This window comes from Strix uralensis, chromosome 20, assembly GCF_047716275.1.
Source record: "Strix uralensis isolate ZFMK-TIS-50842 chromosome 20, bStrUra1, whole genome shotgun sequence".
Taxonomy (NCBI): domain Eukaryota; kingdom Metazoa; phylum Chordata; class Aves; order Strigiformes; family Strigidae; genus Strix; species Strix uralensis.
In genome coordinates, this window is record NC_133991.1 from 9215690 (window position 1) to 9241460 (window position 25771).

At 40.2% G+C, this 25771-nt stretch overlaps 1 protein-coding gene across 3 annotated transcripts in view; it reads left to right on the plus strand.

Moving 5' to 3' along the window:
- SPECC1 (sperm antigen with calponin homology and coiled-coil domains 1) overlaps positions 1–25771 on the plus strand; it is an 89148-nt gene that overhangs the window by 12127 nt on the left and 51250 nt on the right. For 2 of the 3 annotated variants that reach the window (XM_074889825.1, XM_074889827.1), the window contains exon 3: positions 1501–1636. In XM_074889825.1, the coding sequence (XP_074745926.1) occupies positions 1501–1636 (136 nt within the window). Of the gene's footprint in view, positions 1–1500; positions 1637–12175; positions 12472–25771 lie in introns of those variants that run through there. The other variant, XM_074889826.1, reaches the window with a different exon arrangement.

The following is a 25771-nucleotide window of genomic DNA, read 5'->3' on the forward strand; positions in this document are numbered from 1 at the left end:
GTATCCACAAACTGAAAAGGATAGGAAAAAATACTGCTTTAGGGAGACTCTCTAGAGCTTCAGTCTTTTAAAATGCTTAAAGTATTTTTCCTGATATTAATTAGAGGCTGTTATTAGAAGTACATAGGCTGTTACGAATGCACACAAATGGCAAAGCAGCTGACCAAAGTTCTGAGGTAAATTGCTACTTCTGCTTGTTGAAGTAACATAATTACATGTTTCTCCTTGAATCTTAAGTTGCTTGTGCTTGTATTGCATGGATTTCTCAAGTATGCATTTAGAGTAGACATACTTTACCAGAAATCCCCCTCCTCAAAAAAGACCAACAGCAGTGATGGTCCCTTGCTTTTTCATGTCCAGTAAGGCTTACTAAGTAAATTATAGTGATATCTACTAGCATGTCTTAAAAAACGCATACTGTAAAATACTCTGTAAAGCAAATAGTTTACTTTCCTCTAAGCTTATGAAAAGTATTGCTATTAATCTTTAGAATTCGGCAGCTTATCTATTCTGAAAACCAATGCATTTTTTTGCTGCAAATGATTTTGTTTCTGGTCACATGAACAACATACTTTCTTGTGAACAGAATTTTCAGTTTCTCTTCTACAGAGTCCTACAGTCCCTAGTAAAACAAATAGTATTATGTCCCACCATGAGATCATGGGCCATTTTCGCTCACGGCTTTTCAATAAACAGGGTAAATCTTACCATGTTTAAGATGAGGGAAATTGTGTTAGATCTTGCACTGACTGCTCTTGCATTTTATTGTGGCAGCTCGAGCTTCTCAGCCAAACAATTTTCAGATTTTGTCTGGGTCTCCAGCATGTTCTTTGTTCATGTCAGGTAAACTAGTTTAAGGAGGCCACAAAGTTTGGTTACTCTTGTTTGACAAACAGGGGAAGAAATTGGCAGTTGCTTGCTGTTGGAATAGCCCAGAAATCTCTTTAGAGGGTTTAAGGTCACCACTGGGGCAAAACTGCGTGATCCTGAGTGGAGCGACAAGAACCAGCAGATCCTTTTAGGATCTTTTTTGACAGACAGATTAAGGGCCAGTTATTTGCTGCTTTGACCCACTCTGTCAGGCTCTGTGACTGGCAGTTATTGGCATAGGCCTAAACACCTGACTAAGTGTAAATCAGTGAGGAAATATGATGAATGCTGTTCAGAGCAAGATCTGAGAAGCCGCAGTTGCCAGGTAGTCTTCTCCTGTAAACTATTTTCTCCCTGCCTTTCAATTATTTGCTTATTTGAATAGTCTTTCCCATTTTCATCGTTCACTGTTGAAACTGTAGTGTACCTTAACCCACTTCACAAATATCTAGAATGCAAAACAAATACAAAAACTAATAAAAAATTTAGTATGGTTACCAAAGCAATATTCCCACTGGGTTACTTTATGAAAATGTTCCTTTTCTCCCAGGAACCTTGCATTTTGGACTACTTGGTGGGAATATTCAAGGTCTTGATGTTCTGGTTGCTCACAACATCTCTGTATTGCAGCTGAAGAGGGCAAGCAGTGATGACATGCTGACAAAACCAGGGGTGGCAGCAGCTTCTGGAGTCTCTAGACTGAAGAAGACCATTACAACAGGAGCGATTTCTGAGCTTGCTGAGAGTCGACTGAAGCCCAGCACAGGTAGATACAAAGATTCTGGAAGACAGTCTACTTTATATGAAATGTGCTGTGAGGGTCGCTTGGCTTACCAAGATACTAGCTGAGTTTTTCTTATCCCCCCCCTCGTAGCACTTACGTAACTTACCTGCCATAACAGTCAGCATACAGGATGAGACATACTGTGCCTTGCAGACTGGCCTCACACTGCACCCCACACCCCACGAGTCAGTAATCCAAAGTTAAAAGGGAGAAGCTGGGAGTTTCCAGGGGCGGTCAGTGGGTAAGCCTGGCCTGGGCGGCCAGGCCTGGGGTGTGAGGCCCGACCCTGTCCCGGTCCCGCCGCGGCCTGGCCTGGGTGGCGCGGCCCGGCCCGGTCCCTCCTCGAGCGGCCACGGGGTGGCGCCGGCGGCCCGGTCCCGTCCCGGCGGGGCTGTTGGAGGTGCACAGCCCAGTGTCTCGCCGAGCAATAAATCCATTTGCAAGCTTTCATTTTTTACGTTTTCACTGCACAGCAATAGCATTCGTTCTTCTCCCTCCACTGAATGAGCAGCGCGGTTACCCTGCTGTTCCGGGGACGCAGCAGAGACGCAAGAACAAAGAGCCAGCCCTAGCATCTCCATGTACAGCTTGTGCTCCTAAGCTACGGTGGTGGCATGCTTTCTCCCTCAGCGTTAGCCCCATCAGCTTGTTCCCATTGGTTTCAAATCTAAGCCTGTTTCTAAAGGCAGCGACACCATCTGCATACCAAGGGTTTCTGTGCAAACACTCTGCTTTCCCCCAGGAGCTCAGCAAACGCTTGCTTTTGTCTGCTCCCTGGTGGCATTTCCAAGGGAATGTGAGATCTTATTAAATTTGACCATGACCTCCCTATTTGTCACAGCCTCTGCAGGGTTTGACTGTGTAACAGAACAACGTTATTAACCAGAAAGGGATTTCTGGAAAAAAAAAAAAATTAATCTTTATACACTTTCCCCCACCCCTTGAAAGGAAATGATGCATCTTGTAACAGCATAAATGCTTCACGGTAACCCAAAGACAGATCCTGTTCTGTGGTTAATCGGTGTGTAAATCCTCAAATTTAATAGTGACTAGTGGTATCCAAAGGCATTTGAGATTCACCAGCCAACAGAGAGGCATGATGCTGGCAAAAGATGTTTGGGAGGAGTAATGAGGGGAGAAGAAAACCTGTTCGGATGATGCAGCATAGGATCCTGGGAATGCAGCCAGGGAAACGGCACGGCAGGGAGTCCAGAATGGAATACATATGTCAGCTACAAAAATACTAGCACTGGAATAGAGAGCCCCCTTCTGCATGCATGTATAATAACTGGGATTGGGGGAGGGTAAGATTTATGATGGTGATTAAATACAAAGGGTAAAATGGTTTATGGAGGTCAAGTTACATCTGGGTATTGTTTTGCCAATTTAAATTACATCATCAGATCTGACCTCATATATTGCTTTGCATCAACATGTGCAGAAGTATGAATGGGAATATTAGTGCTGGGCAAAAAGAGTCCCAGTGTGGAGCTATGTATAGTGTGTAGATAAACACCAAGAATATATGTGCTACCCATCTAAAATTCCTTTTAACCTAGAGAGAACTGTCCCAGGTCTTACAGGGGCTATCTACAGGTATGCATGCAAAAAGACGTATATCTTAAATATCTTTATTTTCACAGTGGTTCCAAAGTTCAAAAGGGTGCTTGGAAGTCTAGCTATATTCTGAGAATGTTGCTATCATGGCCACTGAAAGGTGCTAGATATTAGTGAGCAAGGTTAAAGCTGAATGCTACTTTTAGATGGTCACACTATGAAAAATACCAATCAGCATATTATAATACAGTATATTGTTGCTAAGAGGAATCAGATATGACAGGGGGCACAACATGTTCCTGGGAACATTGTGTAGAAAAGGAGAGAACATTGTTTCAGCTGCTGTACTTTATTGAAATGGGATCCCACATAGCCTCTGATTGTGATCAAGGCTACATGGCAATGCTAACTGACTGTGGAGCTAATCCAAGTAAGAACATTCCTGTAGCTGGGAAATGCAGATGTTTCTGTACATAGCCAACTGTGTAAATCTTGAAATTTTGTTTTGAAACCACTTTCTTTGGCTTCTTTGATTGCCTTCATCATTTCTGTATTTTCCTTTCATGTCTTAACTGCAGACATCATGTCTTCCCACCCCCTTGTGTGTACTTCTTAGATTGGGCTTTCTTTGTCTGTTACTCGAGTGATTTGGTTATTTTACTGAAATTATATTAGTTCTAGCTACATTCTGGTGGTACTCAGTATTACGGTGTTGTGTACAAGAAATTAAAAGAAACAAGGTATGAAAATAAAAAAACTCCTTAAGTTTCTTTCTTTGGATGTGACTGTCCAGCATTTGTGTGTCGACCTTGAGCAATAGCACGTGTTCCAAATGCTGCAGATAATAAATAATTGACATCAAGATTGCTTGTTTAAACAGGCTTCTCCGTATGCTGCCCTTGGTGGAGTTTAAGTTATTCATTCTAGCCTTTTGCTGACATAAGTACCCCTGTCTGCCTTGTTGGAAGCTAATGTAGTAAATCATAAGTGACTTAAAGGGAGATGAGGCCAATCTCATGTCTCCATTCTTGGCGAGTGGAGGTGAGCAAGGGAACTGGAGACAGATTCTGGCTGGAAGTTCTGTGCTGTGATGTTTGGCTTTAACTGCTTGACAGTTTTGAAATCCCAAGCAATGGGAAATGACGTGCAGGGAGGAATACATGTCTTGGATTCAGGTTCCTTATCCACAGTGTTATGTCTTTCCGTGTACTATCCTGAAGTAGCAATTTGGGTTTATGTTAAAACCGAACTTGCAGAGCTCTTGCATTGCTTTTAATGTTGCGGTAGAAGAACTGGAAAAATTGAAAGGTCACTAATCTTGAAAAATGTTTATTTTGATGCATGCACTTGTAAAGCCATCCAATCTGTGAAGCCACATAGTAAATAAATGATTTTAAAATGTTTAAATAGAGAAATTTATATCTTCATGAGAAACTGGGACTCTCTTCTCCTTAAGGTTCAGGATTATAAGAAATCAGTGATTTTTCAGATTCTGATCCTTTGAGGTTTGCAAGCCAAATAACCTTAAATAATGCAATTTCACAGAGAATTTCAAAGCTGCTTATGTGATCATATACTTCTCAGGAAGAGCATTGCATGGTAGTACTGGTATGCAAATGGAAAATTTGAGGTTTAGACAGGTGAAATCACTTTCTCAATGGATCCTAGAAGTCATTCCAAATACTTGCTCTCAGTTCTGCTGCTCACTCACTGCAAACTCCTAATTCAAGTGCTTTCTGAAAATTTCTCTCTAGGCTGTCTAGTTTAATCGCGTTAAAATTAGATATAGCCAGGATGTGTGGCTGGACTGGGCTGTGAGCCTGTAAACTAAAATCATTCAGAATACTTTGGCCATCCTCATTTCTTACAAATATGTTGATTTTTATATGAAGCTCTGCTAGCTCCAACACAAAGTATCAGTTATTCTTGAAATGTAAGTAACAGATAACTGTACTTTTTTCTGAGGCTCGTTCATCAGCTTATTTCTTTATTCCTGAGTAAAGTCTAAATCTGTATAGACCTATTGAATTTGTCTCAGAAACACTAGGAAACTGTCAATAACAATGCTATAATCACCTAACTTATTACTTATAGAGATCCTTGGTATTTTACTGACAAGCTGAGGATCTCTCTAAAGCTCAAACCATGTTAGAAGACAGGTGCTATACCTTCTCTCAATGATAGAGGGATGTGTTACATCTCTGGAGGCCAGGAGAAGCCAAGATGCCAGCAGAAATGTAAGGGATGGCCTACGGTGTCATCCCATGCTCCGTCAGAAATGGCCATTTATTTTTATGCACAAAATGGGAAAATCAATTATTGGCACACACATTCAGCCAAAGCAGCAAGTGTGTTGCTTTCTGTGCATGCCTGCTGAGTTGATTAACATCAATGGTTGGAGAAAGTGCCGTACAGAAGTATAGAGGAGGCAAACTCAAAGATATTAAGAGTTTCAATTATCTCCTAGGCATCTAGCGTCGAGACACTGAACTCTGCAGGTTACCTGGACAGAAGCTACTAATCCCAGAATGGAACATTGCCAGCAGTAGAAATGAAGCTGTACAAAGCATGCTGTTGTAATAAGCCCAGAAAATTAAATAGTAAAATAAAAATACCAAGAAATTTGGTGTAATCAGTGAAGGCTGTAGAAGGACCTGAAGGTTATATTCTGTTATGGAGCAGTTTGGTTTGAACAATGTTTAGTTCCAATAAGGAGGGCCTCTGTTTTGATGAGGTTTTTCTGTGAATTGTCATTTGCATTTCCTGCCCAATTGTCAGAGTTAACGTCCCAATGACTAAATATGATACCTATATATTTTCAATTCCTTCCTAGTTCTATTAGAGCCCATACCATTAGTCCTTTTGCCCATCACTGTTTGTTTGCCATGTAGTTTATGTAAAAAGAAAAATCTTGATTTCCTTTGAAAACGGTTGCTTGTAGCTTTTCTATGGTGATAGTGATGATATTCAGAAAAGAGAGGCTTTAAATAATGAGGTCAACTGGCCACTACCAGCATTGGTGTTAGTCCTGGGAAGGTATGAGTATCACTTGTGAAACCTGAACAAGTTCAACTATGGTTGATTTTTAGAGGGGAGACTGTATGGTTTTATTGTGCATATCACTCATTAGATATGCTTCTTTCCCATCAAAATTGAAAATGTGGCAGACTACAGATTTCAGAGCCTCCTGCACATTTATAGAATTGTCATTTCAAGATTCCTCTTTGAGAGTAATATATGGACTCTATCAAATTTACTGTCGGCTTGCCGCTAACTTCTCTGCTTGGCAAGTGCTTGTCACTTTCTGATGTGGGGTAACCATTTAAGTTAATGTGAAGCTAATCCAGACCAGAAGCCTTCTCTACATGGTCTGAAAATTCAGAAAAGTATTTTTTTTAATAAAAGCTTTCTTTAAAAAAAATCCTTGAAAAAAATCTAATTGACAGTTTGGTTCTTCATAAAATGCTAATGAACCTCAATTTAGAACAGGAAAAAGAAAAGTGATTTCTTTTGAAAGACAGCTCTCTGACCTTGGGGCCCTCTTACTCTCCCATACATCAGTTTTTGACGGGGCCTGCTTTTTGTGATCTGTCACATCAAAGGACTACCACAGGTTTGTAGAAAGGTTGCTGCGCTTTGCATTCATTCTCGTTACTGTCTCATTTTTCTTGTGAAAGATAGAGACAAGTGTGAGAGACACTAATGAGATTGGTACATTCTGTTCCACAAGGCTTCGCTAGAAACCAAATGACTGATCTCATCTGGGGTTTCCCAGGAGCAATAAATGTGATTTAAAACTTCATCTGGAAGGCTAGTTGTCTTTTGCTACTCTTTCCAGGTACGAGACACAGCTCTTGCATATTTATTCTTTCTTATCAAGAAAAAGAGATTCTAGCTCCAGAAATTATATAAAAAGGAAAGGAAGACCAAAAAAAAATTGCTTTGTCAAGCTGTCATTCAAGTAGGCAATATGTATTGCAGGAATTTAACACGCAAACCAGTGTGGAAATATGCCTACATTTACATCCATAGCTCTATATGTAGCTGGATATGCATATTGGCGTCTACACACACAAATATCTGCAGAATTGTTTGTAACATATTGGTGCAAATGTGAATCTATACCTTAATCTCTCTGACATTACTTAGCAAAATACTTCCCCTAGCTGTGATTTCCCCAGGTATCAAGTAATTGGACTAAGTTTCAGCATCATTTTAGAAGATTTCACCCACTAACCTGTAAAGTGAAGGCTCAAGAATTGAGGTAGATCAAATTTGGCATTTCAGATTCAGTTTATGGCACCTACTTGTCAAGTTGCTCTTATTTCTTCTTACAATGACGTTTTTTCTTGTGATAGTCTGCGTACTGAAATGCATATGTTCACTTCTGATGCCTTTGCCGAAAACGTTTCTGTGTGATGTTTGTTGCCATGTTAAATTTTCACATTCTTCTAGTCTCTGCTCTTTCTTTCTGTAACCCGTGGACAATTCTATGTCTCAGAATGGCTTGGAACAGGCACAGCTTCACATGACTGTCCTTCAGGATTGTTTTTCCCCTTTGAGAAATATGTTACTCTGGTAGGATATTTTAATCAGAAAAGGCACTTATTCCAGTAGCACAGAAGGAACTCAGTAGTTCTTTAATGAAAAAATAGCAGTAGTCTTATCACTAAACTTGGATATCTGTTGGGTCAACGTCTCAGTCCTATGATTCCTTGAACTAGAAGGATCTACTGATGGATGCCCTCTTCTTGTTCTGAAGGTGGCATATGACGGTTGACTGACATAATTATTCTTTTGTTCTGTTGTTGGCTGTATCGTATGAACCTTCTTCCATAACTGGGAATGGAGTGAGAGCAATGCCTTTTAGTGACTGTCTGTTGGGATTTCCAATACCTGATCCTGTAAGGATAACAGTTTCTGAAAGGCATTCACAGGCTGTCTGCAGTCATCTTGCATTATTAAACAGTAAGAATTAACTTCTGCTGACAACACTGTCTGCAGTATGTACATTTTTCAGTTTTGTTCCTGTTCTAACTTACTGTACAATTTACATTTACTGCACTGAATCTGTATTAATACATCCTAAGATTTTGCATGCAACCTCTTGTTAAAACAATCTGTGAAATAGAGACCCCTTCCCCTGTTGCATAGTCCCCTGAGAATGACTTTGTTGGCACATGTTTACCACCCTGGGACCTGAGCCAGTTAGGAGGATTCAGTGTGTGGTAGGGTTACTGAAATGCTAAATCTTAAAACTATAATGACTCGAGGCATTAAATTGTTGACAGTTAATTGGCTCAAGCAAACATGTATAGGGAAGATACATTACAGGTGAGAGCAAACTGTGATGGTCACACAAGCCTTGCTAGGGATACCTAAACAGAAAGGGGAGCATGCTTGGATGGTCCAGCAGTAGTACAAATCTATGCTCTCTCAGTTTGTTTTCATTTCGTTTCAGGCTTCTTTAGTGAAGTTGTTCAGCAAAGTCAACACAACCTTGTGTTGACTACCTGCCCTAGGTTAATTATCAGCTTTCCTTCAGCTGGTTTGAAGAGAAATGATCCTTAACACAAATGCTCTAGGCCTAAATGTATCGCAGCCAGAATGCCTTGGCAGAGTGCCATTGTGTTTGCACTTAAAGAATGGGAGGGAGCAAAAGAAAGGAATGCAAAGCTGGCCTGAGCTAACAAGTATGCATATCAGGAGAGGGCTTGGCATTCCTTGTATAATTTTTTTCCACTGTTTTTTTCAGCAGCTTTTGTCTTACATTAGATTTTTAATACTGTAAAGGAAGAGGGAAGGATTGACAGCTACATCTCAGATGGGTTCCTGGAAGGCTGCAGTTCAGTGCCATGAACTTAACTATGACCTCACCAATTATCATCACAACAAAAATTTAGTTTTTAGCATGGTTAAAAATACATTTGCTCTTTATTCTCGGTTTCAATATAGATGTTATATTCCTAATCCTTTGGGGTCTACTACTGTGCCTGATATACACATCTCTGTAGATTTCTTCTCCCTGCTACATATGTACTTAGTGCTCATAAAATCTTTAGCATTAATCGAAGAAGTAGAGCATGATAGTGTGAACACTGGTATTGATAGTCAGTGTCCACCCTTAGGGCCCATTCAGTTTGATTCAGTCTTGGCCAGAAGGTCCAGGCTCTGGAGGTCTTGCTCAGTATCTGTAACTTCTCTAGACCTTAGTCTTCTGAGGAGACTGTCAGCTATGTGGCCACTGCAAATCTGAGATCATTCTTTTGAACACGGATTACAAGTTGAACAGGAGTTACGCTAATTCATTTGCTGCGTTGTGAGAGTAGGATGCGAGAAAAGATTATGTCTGGCAAGTAAGTCCCATCATTTGATTAGTGAGTTAAAAGAATTATTTATGTTGCACCTTGAGTAATTAATTCCTATTCTCACTACATAGAAAAGGGGTGTTTGTGGGGTTTTATTGGCAGTCTCACAAGTGGATAGTGCAAAAGGATGAGTCAAACTTCATGCCTAGGAAGAAATCAGCTAATCTGCTTTAGAGGTAAAATTGTTATTTCATTTTTATACCTTTATTACTGAGGAGGAAGGGAAAATAATGTAAAATGTTCAGATAACAAATAGTTGCCCAAAGATTTAGCCATGCATCTGTCATAATTTATTTCCTAGTCACTGTGCTAGAAGTCGTGCTTGCCATTATTCCTTTTTCCTCACTGTGAGCTGCAAGCTCCATAAACAGTAATCTCTTACCCATGACTTCTGCTCAGGCTATAGCTGTATTTTAAAATTCATACCTTACCTTTCACTGTGGACTTGGGCTAGAAGCCTTTTGCCTGACATCATTCTCCCTGTCATGGTGTTAGAATGTTCTGACTTATGTTTCATGCCACTGTCAAAACTAACTGATTGGTTCTTCCAGTCATGACTTTTCCACAGTGCTCAGATTTCAGGTGTGTTTGCTCTGACCTGGTGACTACATTTTATAATTACTTCAGGCTTACACCCCATACTGTACTGGGACCCTGTTACACTATTCCCTTTTGTGTTACAGAAATAGAAAGCAGGTGCTGAAATAAATGCTCAGTGTCAGGATTTATCAACCCAAGAGATTATCTTGGTTAATGCAATCCCTCTGGTGAATCCTGTTGAAGAAGAGCAGAAGTCACTCTTTAGTCTGTAATAGAAGAAAATCTCTTTGTCTTGGAGATACGTTTCAACAACAGTTGGAGGACATTTATATCTGTACCTTTGAGAAGGGCAAGCTGAGTACCCATCCTAATAAGATACAAGACTTAAGAGATTGTAAGATGACTTTTAGAAAAAGAATGCGCTATCAATGATCCTTTTTTATAGAATTTATAAGGCTTATTCCTTAAACAAAGCATTTTATACTTGGCATGTCATAAGATAGAAGTAGACAAGAGTTTTGTTTAATGTCATCCAAATATAGACAGCTGTATGAAAACTTTTAGCTTCATCCATAAAGTGTCAGAGCAAGAACAATGAAAAACTTGACAAGTCATCCTCTTATACTGAAATATTAGTAAAATTCTGTTTCCACTGTATTGAATGATTTCCAGATTTTTTAATTTGAAACAATGGATTCACAACTAGCTAGACTGAAAATAAAACATACAGAAATTAATCTGTTTTGAGCCTAGGACTCATTAGATTTGTTTCTGAATTTGTTTTTAACTCTCTTGTTGAAACCAAGATGTTAAGAAGATGATTCTGTTAATTATCCATGTAATAAAACTGATCACTGGAGTCATTCAGTATTCTTGTTTCCCATGTACATCATGACTCCATTGGTGAGGAGCATCTTGATTTCTTTCTTCGAAAGATCGTCTGTTGGCCAGTCTCTGTGGGTAGGCCTGCCTCATGCAGCTGCTCTTGCAGTGCAAGTCACAGTCAAAACTACTGATGATAGAGATACAGTATGTAGATCATATTTGTGGTGGCAGCTTCCAGGTGTAGTAGTGGCTATCAGGTTTGGTGGTGGGTTTTTTCAGTGCTTGCGAGGCACTATCATGAGGGTAATTTTGGAATAGTTATTATTCCAACTTAATTCTTATATTCTAACTTAAAACTTAATAATTTTTTAGGAATAATAAAATACCATGTCCTTACTTCAGCAAAGACAATCAGGTTTTAATAGTATTCAGTGTATCCTTTACCTTGTTCTTAAAATATGGATGTGAACCTGCAATGTGCTGACTATTCTTGGCTAAGAAGAGCTGGGGATGCTCAAGTTTACCCAGGAATAGCCCCGGAGGACATCAGAACAAATCGCATAGACAGGACTTTTCAGAAAGGGCTTATGCTTCATGGTCAGGTTTTCAGAGGAGCTCAGTCTCCATTTCAGTATCTTTTAGGTATCTAAGTTTTCAGAAAATGCTGAACATTTCTGAAATTTGGTCATCTTAATTCTTTTGGCAACTTAAAGAGCCATCCTTAACCAGATGTATCTCTGTGCAACAGTGTACTTAGATCTATGGACAGGGTCCCTTTCCTCGGTGGTGAGCATGCCTCAGGTGTTGTGAACTGGGGGCAAAATGAGTTTTGTCTTTGCTTTGGTTGCATTTGGCTGCTCTTCTCTTCACTGAGGGTCCTTTTGCCCTTCACCCCCAGCTGCATTTCAGTATTTTGCTTTGGAATTTACTAGTGTATGGGCTAGAAACAGCTCTCTGGCCATTCACCCCTCTGCAGCCGCGGCTGCTCTGGGGCACTGAAGCTCGGCTCAAGTTTCCAGGCTAAGCTCTTGTCTGCGGTGGAGCTCGGTTCCTGGCTTCAGCGGGGCTTGATAAAATCAGTGCCTTTCTTTGAACCGCCTGCAGTTTGCGCTTGCTGCCCCTGGGTGGCTTACCCTGCTCGTTGAGTCACTCCTCCTTTCTCTGCGAGCTCGCTCGCTCTTTCTCTGCCTCTTTCTCCCCCTCCTTTTATTCCAGCAGTCAGGCAGCTAATTAACTGCACAGGCCGGCCTTCAGTGCATAATATTGTAATGAGTTAGGAGGGAGAGCCACAGCTGCTTCAGCATGAGCAGCAGGCTCTGTTCCTGGTGCCAGGAACTAGGAAGGAGCTGACTTCTTTCTCCCTTTTGAAGTTGACTGAAGCGTAGACGTTAAAGGCTGAGCGAGGCAGGTCCGCCTCTGACACCGAGCATGAGCGGGGCGCCGGGGTCCTAGAGGAGCTCGGGGAAGAGCTGGGGCAGTGGCCGAAGATGGGCAACCAGCCTGGGCGAGCGGAGGAGCACGACCAAGGTCTGTATGGACCCTGCGACATGCCGGGGCTGCTCCCTGCGGCTTTCGGGGCTGTTACTGCAGGGGATGGGGTCTTGTTCTCGGCGGGGGGGGTTAACCGCGGTGTCCCACTGAGCCGAAACAGAGGCTGTTGTCAGAGCTAATGCTGATGGCTTCGAGCCACAGAGAAATTACTGCTGTTTACCTTGTGCCTTGTAAATGCTATTTGTTAGCGCTCCGTACCTGAGATCACAGCACCGTCCTCAGGGAAGCTTTTCTGAAAGAAATCCTGTGCTGGTTGGAACAGGATGCCTACAAGGGAGGGACCTTGTTGCCTGACAGATAATATTTTACATAGTCTGCATGATGCAGCTAAAAAGTTAGAAAGCTTATCTAGTGATGTACGTACAACTTGTCAGGATCTGCAGCTTGGCTGTGTTAGCCTTCACCATTGTTCGTGGCCTGAGGCCTGAAATTTTCCAGGCCTTAGAATTTAAAATGATGCCTTTGTGGAAGGTCTTCCCACCATTGTCCTTTCAGAAGTGTAGTGCTTTGCATGTTAATCAGTAGCAGATTTTATGGAAAGCCATGAGCTAGTATCAGGTATATCTAATTTCCCTTGTGCCAAATGTCTACACTGTACACTAGGAAGGCTAGTAATTTGTTCCTGATGCTGTAGTACTGGTTTTGATTGCCTTTTGATTTATTTTGCTTGTTTCTCAAGTACTGAGTGAGGAAAAACCAGTAGGCCTGCTGATTTGTGCTGTTTATTTCCTAGTTTGTTCGATCTTAGAACCCTCTACAGTACAGAAAACTGGAATTGGTTGTATTTCCTGGCACTCTGTTTCTTACTGTTGCCATGGGAATTTCATTCACAAAATTCCATTAAAGTTATTATTGCTTGATCAGGGTTTCTTTATAACTTCAGATTGGATATGTAGCTATTGTTTTAAAAACAAATACATATGTACCTGATCTCTACTATTGTGAAGAAAAGCAAGAGGCAGACAACGCTGCATTGCTGCTCTAGGCACAATAGATCAGCTAGCGAGTGCTGGAACAGCAGTTAGGTGTAGTGGAGAACTCTCTAGCAGTATGTTAATCAGCAGGCTAATGAAGAACACAAAAGCTGCCAGTATCCAGTCACCAGAAGAAATGCTGCCCTAAGGGAAACTTAAACTTTAGGCTGGAAAGTATGGCTGCTTACGTCCCCAGGCCCTGGAATCATTCCACTGCCAGCTATAGAAGTCTTGCTGGAACTAAACATGTTACTGTCATTTGAGGAGGGATAATACTGATAATAAGCTAAGGGAGAGATGGGTAAAGGGATGGGGAGGTACACTGCTAACTTCTGATCAGAGTTTGAGAAAACTGACTGTGATTTTGCAGGGCCAGTGGTGGGATTTGAACAGCTTATTACTATTAACATAGATGATAAATGAGCGTGCAGACCCCCTGTGGGTTTTGAAAATCTTTCATCCTTTGTTTTCTCTTGTCCTGTGATTTATTTTATTTTTTTATTGAAGGGAAAAGCGTTACGCTTCTGTTGCACCTAAAAGGTTTTAAAACTATTCTCAGTTTTTAAGTGTAGGCTGTACTAAGTCTTGTTTTAATATGTTCTCACTGTTTGTAAGGTATGAATATGACTGAAAAACAGAGATCATTTTGTACTGAACTGCATGCTCAAAACTCTGTTTAATGATGAAAAAAGTTTCAGGAACATTCCTGCTGACAAAATAAATTCTGACAACATATTCCTTGTTGTGTGTGAGAGCTCTGGCTTTGGAAGCCAGAGGATAACGTAAAGACATCTGAAGCAGAGTTTGTGTTGATTTTTGACAACAAGGATGCAAAAACTTGTTTTTCACATTACAATGTGATACATAGAAGCGTCTATGTTAAGCTTTGTTTCTACTTGGATTAACTTAATTCAACTCTCATTCAGGAATACCTATATCTTGAATGACTGTGGTCCTTTTGGAATAACCAAAATAAAACCCAGAAATGGGCCTTTAAAGCTGGAACATAAACTAGATCAATAACTACAAACAGTCAAATCTGAACTGGACACTGAGGTCTTTAAAAATCTGATCCTAAGGTATAGGTTATTACCTAGAGTAAAATACTTATCTTCATATACTTATGAGAATATGAAATACTCTAACAGGTTTTCCTGTTGAGTGTAAATAGGAATAACAGGCCAAGGGGATGTATAGCTTTTGGCTAACAAGGCTACAATTCTATGACAAAGATATATTGTAGTTTCAAAACTAAATAAAATACAGGTCGCAGAAGCAATACTTTCAGAGTCTGACAGTGCCCATGTGAGTGATCCTGACTCCACAGCTAACAATCAAGATTCGGGATATAAAGATACAGCTGTGGTAACCCCAAGTTCTGGGTGGGCTGGTCAGTGCTGCCAAGGAACAGGAAGGAAATCATTACCCCCAAGCTGAGCAGTTTGAAGCTGACCGGTTAATACAGGGGAATCAGAAAGAAATGTAGCTAGCTGAGGGCAGGGGTTGTAGAGAGTGAAGATGGAGAAAGGGAAGACATCCTACATTGTGTCTTTCTTGCAAAGTAATCCACTACTGGTGTCTAATGGGTGTGTTTTGAACAGAAGATTCACAAGACACTAACAGCTCAGTATCATCTCTTTTTTTAAGTTAATCTGCATGCTGCTAAGAGTGTAAAAGTGTCTAAAAAGTTGAGATTCTTTGTAATGATGTTAGATGCTACAGGCTTCCCCGACTTAGAGTTTTAAACTTTAAATCATTTCTACAATCATTTGTAAGAACTTTTGTGGTGTGTGACCCAAGCTTGCATCACTTGTTTGCCAGCAACATGGGTGAGTGGTTGCTTTTCCTACTACACCTGAATGTGCTCAATATTCATATTTATGAAGCATGTGAAGGTTTTAGAGTGAAAACACCTATAAAGCAGTACAGAAAAAGATATAAAACAATAGTGAATATTGCTGCATTTCATCAGTAGAGTTAGTTTTCTGCTTCTGAGACAGGCTGCCTCAAGCTAAAGGAACCGTTAGTGTATACCAACACAGGCCAGAGCTCCTGTGAAATACTGGAAACATTTCATGGGAGCTGTATGGAAGAATACAGTTTTCTCCAGCGCACCAGTATTATTGAGAGAAGCAGCTTTTCAAACATTAGTTTGCCTTGGAAACGGTGAGGCAGCCTGTATTTCCAAACAGGAGTGCTAAGATTCTTCGACATTGGCTGACATTGTATGGTGGGCTTTTGTTTATCCTCTAAATATCTGCAGGTGATGCGATGATTAATATCTTCGGGAAGAGGTGGAACAAATGACTCAATACGTACAAAAACTTTCTTGAAAGAAGCGGCTGAATGGGAAATGTTAAGTTTGCTAGTTGGAACAAGGTGACGGGTGGGGTTATCCAAGGGTTAGACTTTTTTTGGGACTGTGCTTATTTGTAAAACATGCTACATGGCTTGGATGAGAATATCAAATGTCAGTGCATACACTAAGCCAGTATTGATCTGTTTTCTTATGTCTGTTTTGCCCTGGCCTAGGGGGGGGCTTCATTTTATGTCTGAGGAAGGGATTCTTCAGTGTAGGATATATAGTTTGCACAACATTCGGCGACTTTCAAGATAAAGGGTATTGTAGAAATATATTATTTCTTGTGATTTCTGGTTTTCTTTTTTTGGGTGTGTAGTCAGATTTCTTCTGGGTACTCTCTTTAGTCTCTCTCATCTGCTTCTCTTCCTTTCTCCTTCTAAACATGGGAGCCGTTCATTTTAACTCTGTTATATGTCAGCACACCATTTCTGCCAAGCAAGAGCTCAAGCGAACAGATGAGTTTAATGATGGTGTGGGGGGGAAGGGATGGAGGAGAGAGGGGCCAGCAAAGCTAATGAATCACATAACAGCTTTCATGGAAATACCGACAGCAAGTCATGTCCTCTTCGAGCTCGGGCAGCGAGCCGTAGACCTTTTGTTCCCAGTGGAGCCAGCAAACCACAATTTGCTCTCCAGTAGATAGTTTAATTCCTTAGTCACCTCTTCCTCCCACGAGTCATTCTTGCATGGGGGATTTACAAATGCTCTCATTCTTCAGAGTAGTAACACACTGTTGATTAAACTGGTATTGAAGAAGTTTATTTTCCCCTGGAGGGTAATTTTTACTTGACTTAAGCTTCTCTTCCAAGGCCAGTTAGGGCCAGCTCTGTTGATTAGTCTTGTGATGTGACTTGACTGGACTGACATTATTAAATCATTTCAGAAATACCGACAAACAGATGTCAAATGGCAGTAGTCTTTTCTGCTCTGCAGGCCAGTTGAAAGGAGTACAGCCAAGAGACTATGTCACAATTTGGACTGCCCTCTTAGAGGAATTTAGTCATGAGTATGACTAACTTGCTGCCTCTGAAATTATTTGAGGCAGAGTTAAGTGATAATCTGAGGTCCCCTCATCCCAGGAGGAGAGGCCAATGAATGCTAAATTAATGGAAGAGATCAGTAATTTCTCCTACGCTAAGGCAAGGGTCTTTATAACAGTTTTCAGCATTAACTGGGAGGATGTGCTGAGTGGGAGCACTTTCTCTGTGGTCAGGACCAAAACTTTTACAAGAAGAACTTTTAGGGCATGGCAGGCAGCAGGATGTGGTTTATGGATTTTGTTTTGTGTTAATTGTTTTACTGATGCAAATTAAAGCTATTCTTGGATGAAGGCAGGGAGCTTCTGCTGAGAATCTTACTGAATGAGCTGGTCAGCAAGAGCTTGTCCTATGGTTAGAGCTCTGCATGCTTTTGCCCCAGTGCCAGTGGTGGTTTAGGATCTATGAATAATAGATCTAGTATGATAGTAAATGTAAAAGCTAATTTTCTTGAAGGTTGTTTTATTAATTTAATGTACTGCAGTTGACTTGACAGTGGCAGAGTGATAATGAAACAGCCAGTGGATGGTTGTGATTGTGTGTTGGTTCTGACACAGTATTAAATGACATGAATGAGGGGAAAGGGTGAAAGGAGGAGGGAATAATGCTGGTCTTGGAGAAAAAGTAAAGCTTGCTTGTTTTTGTTTGAGTTATATTTGGCTTCTCAAGATCTTAAAGTTATAAAGCTAGCTAAAAAAATTGGAGTAAGTATTGCACCCTGGTCTTCCCACTGAAACCTGTCAGAGCCCTGGAGGTATTCACAAGTTTGTTTAGAAGCAGTCCTGTGTTTTGGAGCTTCTACTAATATTTCAGCAAAGTAATTTATCTTTTCTCTTTTCAGTCCCTCCTCTATTTTACTAATTTACTCTTCATAAAATTTCCTGATTTCCAGTGTGTAGCTTTCAGAACAACATGAAATTGTGAAACTGAAGCAAAGCACTTCTCCGATTTCGTTGGCACTGTATTACTTGAAGAGGACTTAATTTGATTTTTCTGTGATTCTCACAGACTGCCACTAGCAGGTTGACAAATCTTTGATACTTCCATTATTTTTTGATACTTTTCCACATTGTATCTCCAAGCACTTTGAGCATGATGGTTAAAGATGATATAAAACTGAGGATCTCTGATGATAATAGACACTGCTAGATTTTTCATGCATCAACTTTTTTCTTCCCATAATCCAAAGTAGATGTGTTCACAGTTCTCTTTCAAAATGTTCCATCTATTATATTTCATGGAGCAGTAATGTTTTTCCATAAGCATCAGTAGATATGGATAAGCATCAGTAGATATGGATTGCATGTTCCGAGGCAGAGTATTCTGTCCTTGTATGATCTGTGCTCATTGGTCAAGTGTCTCAGGCTATACAATTACATCAGAACTGCAGTTTTCTTCCCTCTTAATCAATCTTTCTAGCATACAGCCAACAAGCTCTATATTTTTATCAACGGCAGAATTTAAATGTAAAGTTCTTACAGGAAAATCTTATTTTAATGACTGGAAAAATATGCCCTTGGAAAAATGTAAGGCTAATGTGAGTTTGCAGGGTCCAGTTCTGAGCACACATAGGAGATGTGTTGGCTGACACAGGGACGTACATTCTTCCGTTTGTTACCAAGATGAGAGAACTGTGTAGTTTTTATGTCTTGATTGGAATTTGTTCAATTGCTTAGGAAAAAAGTAAAGACTAAGTAAATATGTCCGTGTCCTTTGAGTAGAGTTATGTTCCTCTCATATTCTTTGGATGGATGCTTTGGTGCCGTTAAAAATCATCAGTGAAAGTAGGTCACTACTGAAGCAAGTAAGAATGTTACCAGTTACTTCAGTGAAGTCATATTTATTAATGTATGGAAAGGGACTGCAGCGACAGGGTGCAGTTAGTAACTTGACATACTGTACCTATGTTGGCTGACTTTTCTTTCTTCCTCTACTGAATTTTAGTTTATCTTTAACCTTTCTTCTGCATTTCTTTGCCATGGACTGGTGACTGATATTCAGGATGATTTGATGAATGGTAATTAGTTATGTTTTGATTGCTTTCAATGATCTGTCCCATTTCTAAACTAGGATGATATCTGAAAATATAAAGTCTACTTCAAAAAAAAAAAGACAAAATGGTTGTTGAGGAAACTCTTAATCTTTGAGGACACTGCCCTTCTACACAGCTTCTGCCTCAGGACATTGCAGTAGGATTCTTGAATTTGGCAGAAAAACCTGTAAGGCCATATGATTCTCTTACAGCCTTTCAATTTTTACCTATTTACCTTTTACAGATAAAAGGTTGTTTTGCCTTTTACCTTAATGGTTTCCTTGAGATAGCTTTGTGCAAAAGCATCTTAATACATGGCTGTTTCGATAGGAGTATGTAAAGCAAATGTGACCACACCAAGGTAATGCTTTTGAAATGCCATAGAGAAAAAGGTAGAAACTGAGCATATTGTCTTCCTAATCATCACCGTTTGAACTGTCTCTGACCAGTCCAACTGACTGGAGAAATCCCATCCTGTACTAAGGATAGACAGCTGTTTAATTAACATGAACAAAGTAAAATGCAAAGGTGATTTCTTCCCTGCATCTGGAGGATATTCTATTGCATTTTTCACACTTTAAAGGTCGTCTGCATTTTGACATTGCAGCATTTATACTGAAGGTGTAGAAATCCTTATAATACTATGTAATTATGCCTCATATAATCACTTTTGTAGGGGTTGTTTCTGCAAGGGTGTGGATAATAACAAATTTCTTGGCAGGGAACCTAGTTCTCTCCAAGACAGGGAAGAGAAAGACCTTCAAAAGTGTATCTGAATATCTGCCTCGTAGACGAAACTGCATATGATTCCTGAAATAAAGCAGAGGTAATTCCCTATGCTTGTGCAGAACAGAACCAGCTCAGCAGTAAGGTTCATTAGTCACAATTAACAGCTGGTAAGTGGGGATGAGACTGAGTTTCCATGAACACCACTCATTGCAGGGACTGATATTCTCTGCTTGGAGAAAGCTCACAGCATCATCTCGCTGAGAGTGCGATGGCCCTGGTGTTCATCTATCTGTGACATGATAAAATAGTTGCTAAATTGCAGCCTGTAGAGAAAAAGTAACATTTTACCTGTTCAAGGGCGAATTGTCAAAATCCTGTTTTCTCAGAAAAGTATAAAAAAAAATATATGACCAAATGGACGTCAGTCTAAGTCTCGTTCCCAAGAGCATGTAATGTCTGCCATAATGCTGGTATTCTAATGCTGGAAAGGGATAACGCAGTGGTGTCATATCCATCCCCATCTGCAAATATCATTCCTTGAATGCAAAGAGTGCTCCAGACAACTAGTGCAACTTATTTAAATCTTCAGAGGTTTTTAAACCTTTATATAATAGAAGGTTGTGTGCAGAAGACAGCATGTTTTCGGCTGGCTACAGCAACATACAGAAATATTTCCCGTTATCTTTCCAGGCCTCCTAAAGTACGTGGCACTAACTTCACTTAAGCTGAAGCTGAGTATCCCCTTGACTATCCATCGGTCCTAGGTTTACAGTCTATTTTGCTCCAAGGTGGGAGGCACAAACCTCTGATAGTATTTCTCCAGGCTTTTTCTGAGCAAAAGCTGGTGAGGATGGAGGCGTCAGAAGGGAAAGGACAGTGCACTTTGAGAGACCGAGGATATTTCCGCAATCCTTATCTTCTAGATCTTGATAAATGCTTTCAGAAAACCTTGTTGAGTTTGAAGAATGGACTAATCATGTTAGAAATTACTCTTGGCCTCCTCCACACATAGTTTCTTTGAGGCTGCTTGACTGTGGAAAATCTTTGACTGATCTTTTAATTAAAAGCTCTTTTTTTAACCAAGGAGTTGAAGCTCTTTCTGCTTTGAAGTGGGCAACTTTTTATAGATAAACATCTCATTATGTTATGAGATTTCTTCCTCTCTCCCCTTCTGTCTCATTTCTTTTCTTGATGCGTCGCATTCTGCGTTGATAGTTTTAATGATTCCAACCCAGTTCCTAGGATCAGCTATTCAGGACAGTGCTAGCTGACTCCCTTATCGCCATACTAGGCAGAGCTAAAGCTCTGGATGAGCTGTGGAAACTAAATTGCAGTCCTCTCCCCACCCCCTCACTGAAGCAGTCTGGGAACGACAATAAAACTGGGTTTATTATGTGGTCATCACATCTCAGTAAACAAAAGGCAGTTGTAATACCAATACTGGTTATTAAGCACTAAGCAAACAATTTAAAAAAAAAAAAAAAAAAAAGGCCGCTAGCTTTTAAGTTCTCCTTTCTGTTTTAGGGGAGGAGGAACCACCTTTCATGTTTCCATTTTTGATCCCTTTTTTCTCACTCTTTCTGGATTAGTAGAGTTTGAGAATTCATGAGGAAGGAATTTATTTTGGCTCAGTCAGCCCTGGCCTTTTGGCCGAGCGTGGGGCAGCATTCCCAAGCTGGAGGGTTCAGGTCATGGTTTCCTAATACAAAGCACTCAACAGCAGTGCTCTGTAAAGGCATTTGCTGCTCCATTCCTCTGAAGTGGCTTGCTGCTCCCACAGTGGTACAAGCTGAAGTGTTTATGGGAAGGACAGTGAATTAGATCAGGATCTGCCTTTAACAAAGAAAGCAAAAGTGGCAAAAAACCCATGCAAATACTTTTATAGCCATATCAGTTCCATGATTCAATTCACAGCATGGTCTCCTGAACAGTTAAATAGACAGGTTGAATAAATTACCCTTCTAGTTGTGAAAATGTTGATGTTGAGCATTTCCCCCACATAAAATTGCTTTTTGGTTACCCTTTGTACTTGTGATGTCAGGCAGATTTTGGTAGCTTAGAGGAGTTACCCACAGCACCTGAGTTGTTGTCTTGAAGGAGCAAGATTCTTCTCATTTCTCTTTCGTGTTAGATTCTTGGACCAGGAGGCTTTAGGTAACTCTTCTTCATTAACTTCAAGCCACAGATCAGATGTTAACGTTCAGTTGTGGCATCCATTGTGTATGCACTGTATGTGGAGGAATGTATCTACTTGCTACTCTGTGATGACCTTTATTAACTGAATTTATATGATTAAATTTAGGGTTGTTTTCTTGTTTGGTTGCTTTTTAGTTTCCTGTACTTCTCAAAACATTCAACACTGGTATTCTATCTAGTATAATTTTATTTTCCAGAAATGGAAATACAGCTGTCTTGTCACCTCTCCTAACCCAGTAATGGCTGAGCGATGAACTTCTGGGCTAGATTAGCTGGGAAGCAGTTTTCTGAGCTGAAGAGAATTATCTACTTGTCTGCAAGCTAGAATCAAGGAAAATCCTGAGATTCTTACTCTGGCTAGCAGTCATTTATCTCAGGAATAATTCTAGTACAGCCATATGAGTTGGAGAAATGAGTTTTCTGCCTTTACCTTAGAGCAAATCCACTGCTTTTTCTGAACAGCACCCTCCTGGAGGAAGTGTTAGTAAACTTCAAGGATGTCCCCTAAAGCACTTGCTAGTCACCTTTTGGACAGCAGAAGCCTCAAAACTAGCAAGTAGGAAAGCAAAGGAAATCCCAAACTTACCAGCGAGATCAAACTAAAAATCCCTTATTTCAGTGAAACATCAGAGGTTTTGTCTCCATTCGCTGAAAGATTCACATTTATGGATATTTTTCTCAGCGTTTGGGTTTTTTTTGAACATTTGTCTAAAAAAACCAACCCAGAATAGAGTTTGGCTTAAAATTCATTTTGCTGTAGGTATGAGATGATTATACCTGATGTCATCTTGTTTTGACAGGTGCATAGGCAGGAAATGTTCCAGAACAAACAAAATCAGGAAGTGTCACAGTACACAGAAATCCCTATAATTTAGCGTGCTAATTGCACAAGTATATAAAGTCAAGGCCGTCTTAGGGAACACAAAAATTATATATATATTTCTTTAATCATGAGCTTCGATGGTTGTGGAAATTGTAAAATGGGATACAAAGAAGTACCAAGTAGGGGTGACTTTATTTTTAAAAAGGAAAATGCTGGATTTCTGTAACTTCCACCGGATTCATTTTGGGATAACACTACATATAGAAAGTTTTAATCATACTTTTTTGGGGGGTACACAAGGAATATAGTTAGCAGGTGACTTAAGGTTTTTGGCAGGCCCACTGGTATTAACGGTTCCCAAAAAAGGAGGCTTGAGTTTACCGGGGGAACATTCCAGTAAGTGTATGATATAGAGTTTCTCTGAACATTTGCTAGACCATTTGCTTTGGATGTCTCAATGTTTGTTATGCCAGGTTGCTGGGTACTCTAGAAATCCAAAGCAGCGCAGTGGTTTGATTGCAATTACACTTGTAATGTGCACCCAAGTTGGCAGACATGATGTACATTGTTCGGTTATTCCATGGGGTTTTGTATACCTCATTTCAGAGCTGAACGCAGGGGTACCCTTTGGTGCCAGAAGCTTATGGCACAGTGAAGCCCCTTGGATGCTTCTTGACTCTAGAGCAGATTTGAACGGGAAATTTGTATTTGTGAAAGCAAAGACTGCGCATGCCAGCTAAGGATACATATACACAGAACAATTCTCGCCTTCTCTTAGCTTTGCCAATGTACTTCACAGATCTCTCTTTGTTCCTTAGACTTCTGAGCAAAAGTTCCCTCTTACAGTACAACCTGCGCTGTTTTTGTACTGCGTACAAAACTGTATTATATTCAAGACAGGCATATCCAAGCTCAAGCTTTCATTTGGGACCTAGGAAACCTTCAGAAAACCCAAGTAAAGGGTGTAAGAAATGTTCAGAGGAGCTCTTTTGTATGGACATTGGCATATGGCTCAGGGTAGAGATTTTTAACTACTCCTCCTGTTATTTAGAGAGGAATTGTATGTGAACAGGCCCATAAAGAGGAAAGAGTCGGCTGAAATTCACAATGAGACTTTGTGAACAGGATTTTGATCAGATCTCGTCTCATTTACCTTCTGAATGCGACCTTGTTTCCACTGTAATAGCATTGAGCTGTCACACTGAACTTGAGCTTCAGTTCTTGTTTTTGTGGCTGTGCTAAGAGCTTGGAACCACCAGATGCTGAGAAGGGCTGATCATCTTTTTCTGTTTGCATTTTAACACTTTTTTGGGAGGGTTAAATGTGACTTTCTATGTGAGAAGGAACAAGATAAGAGTGATCAGTGTGAATCCAACAAGCTGAAAATAATGTATTTGTGATCTTTAAGAAATTCCTTAGTTGGGCAGCAGAGATTCCCTGGGTACCTTCTTTTCTAAAAGCACTGTATAACTTGCTGAAGGGGACGGTGTAAATAGGGCCTTTTGTGGATTCTAAGAGTACTGGACGGTACATCTGTACATTCTTGCTTGGTTTTGATGCTAAAATTTGAACTAAATGGAGATGCTTCAAATACAAGGTTGTCTCTCCTATTGGGTTACATTCCTGCCGTGGGAGAGTCTCTTCTAGTGGCCACCCTTCAAAAGAATGTCTTACCAGTAGTTCATCTGCAAATTTAAATTGACGACAAATAGTTTTGTCATTACTTAGTCTTTGAGTTACCAAAATAGTGCCTTTTCTCATGTGCTTCTTGCACCCCAGATCTCTATTATCATATCTTCTAATTAAAACAAAAAATAAGCCAACCTTTACAAAGTCTTCAGCTCTGTCAGTGGTCTCTGTAGTTTTAAATTAGGAATTGCTCAGATCAAGATGCTTACTGCTGCTTTTTCTTTGGAACCTCTTATAGTGTAACTTTTCAAATACAGGTATCTGTTTCGAATTCAGGGATCTGTTGTTCACTAATACTTTGTAATACATTTTTAATTTCTCTCTTTGGTCTCTTATTCTTTTCCTCTGTGTCAATATCAGTACTTGAGTTGCTTCCCTACAGTAATTACATAGATCAGAGTCTTTACATTAAGTCTTTTAGCCTTTTTCTCCTGCTGCATATTGCACCTATTCACAGGGAATGTAGTCAGGTAGTCCAGACAGTCCAACAGGCCATTAAAATTCTTCAGAAAAAAGAGTTCGTGTTATAATTACTTTTTAGTCTCGGTGTTTGTTAAGTGATTAGAAGGCTTTATTTGAGCAGATGTTTCCATATAATTAGTGTTAGATTATCAAAACCACCTTTGTTGTTCTGCAGCCATCTCCTTGTCTTTTTTAAAGCTAGGTGGAGTCCAAGTGAACCTTCCCAAAGAGTTGCTGACCTGTAAAGGTGTTGGCTATATGACTAATACTCTGCAAATAGACTAATTCAGGAGAACCATGGCTGGCCAAGCCTAGGTTTGCTTTGTTTGCTGTTGCATAAAGACCAAGTAGCAGAAAGCATTGTCTTTCTGTGGGACCGCCCTGAAAGAGATGGAAAACGGTATGCTCTTCTGAGTTCTTGAGGATTATCCAAAGGAGTATCCAACGCTGTGGTCACTGGAAGATGCTGACAGCTAACCTGTTCGGCTCATTCCCTTTGTATATCAAGCAGATCAAGCCGTCATAGTTTCTCAGAGTAAAACAGTGTCATCTTCATCCTGGGTTTTGCCTAAGCTGATGGTGAACCAGAAGATTTAAACATTTCACTCTCAAATATGAAGTTCTAAACAGCTTAAGCAGTTTTGAAAATAACAGTAGATGCTAATCTGTGTCTCTTGGCACATATCTCTCTTTAAATATCTGGCCTTCTGCATCCAGTCCCATTCTCGTTCTAACCCTGAAGAAGCACTTAGAACTGATTCAGATCTTCATGAGTTGATTTAGTAATGTGCATCCATTCAGTATTTGTTATCAAGCTGTCCTACTGTTAGCATGCCTGGATGTTTAAGGATAGAAGCATCAAACAATGTGGCAGAACATGAATAGGGATTTTTGCCTCTGTGTAGATTATCTGTGTGAAAGAGCACAGCAGTGCAGGTAAGGTTGCTGTTATATGTGCCCTACTTTTCAGCA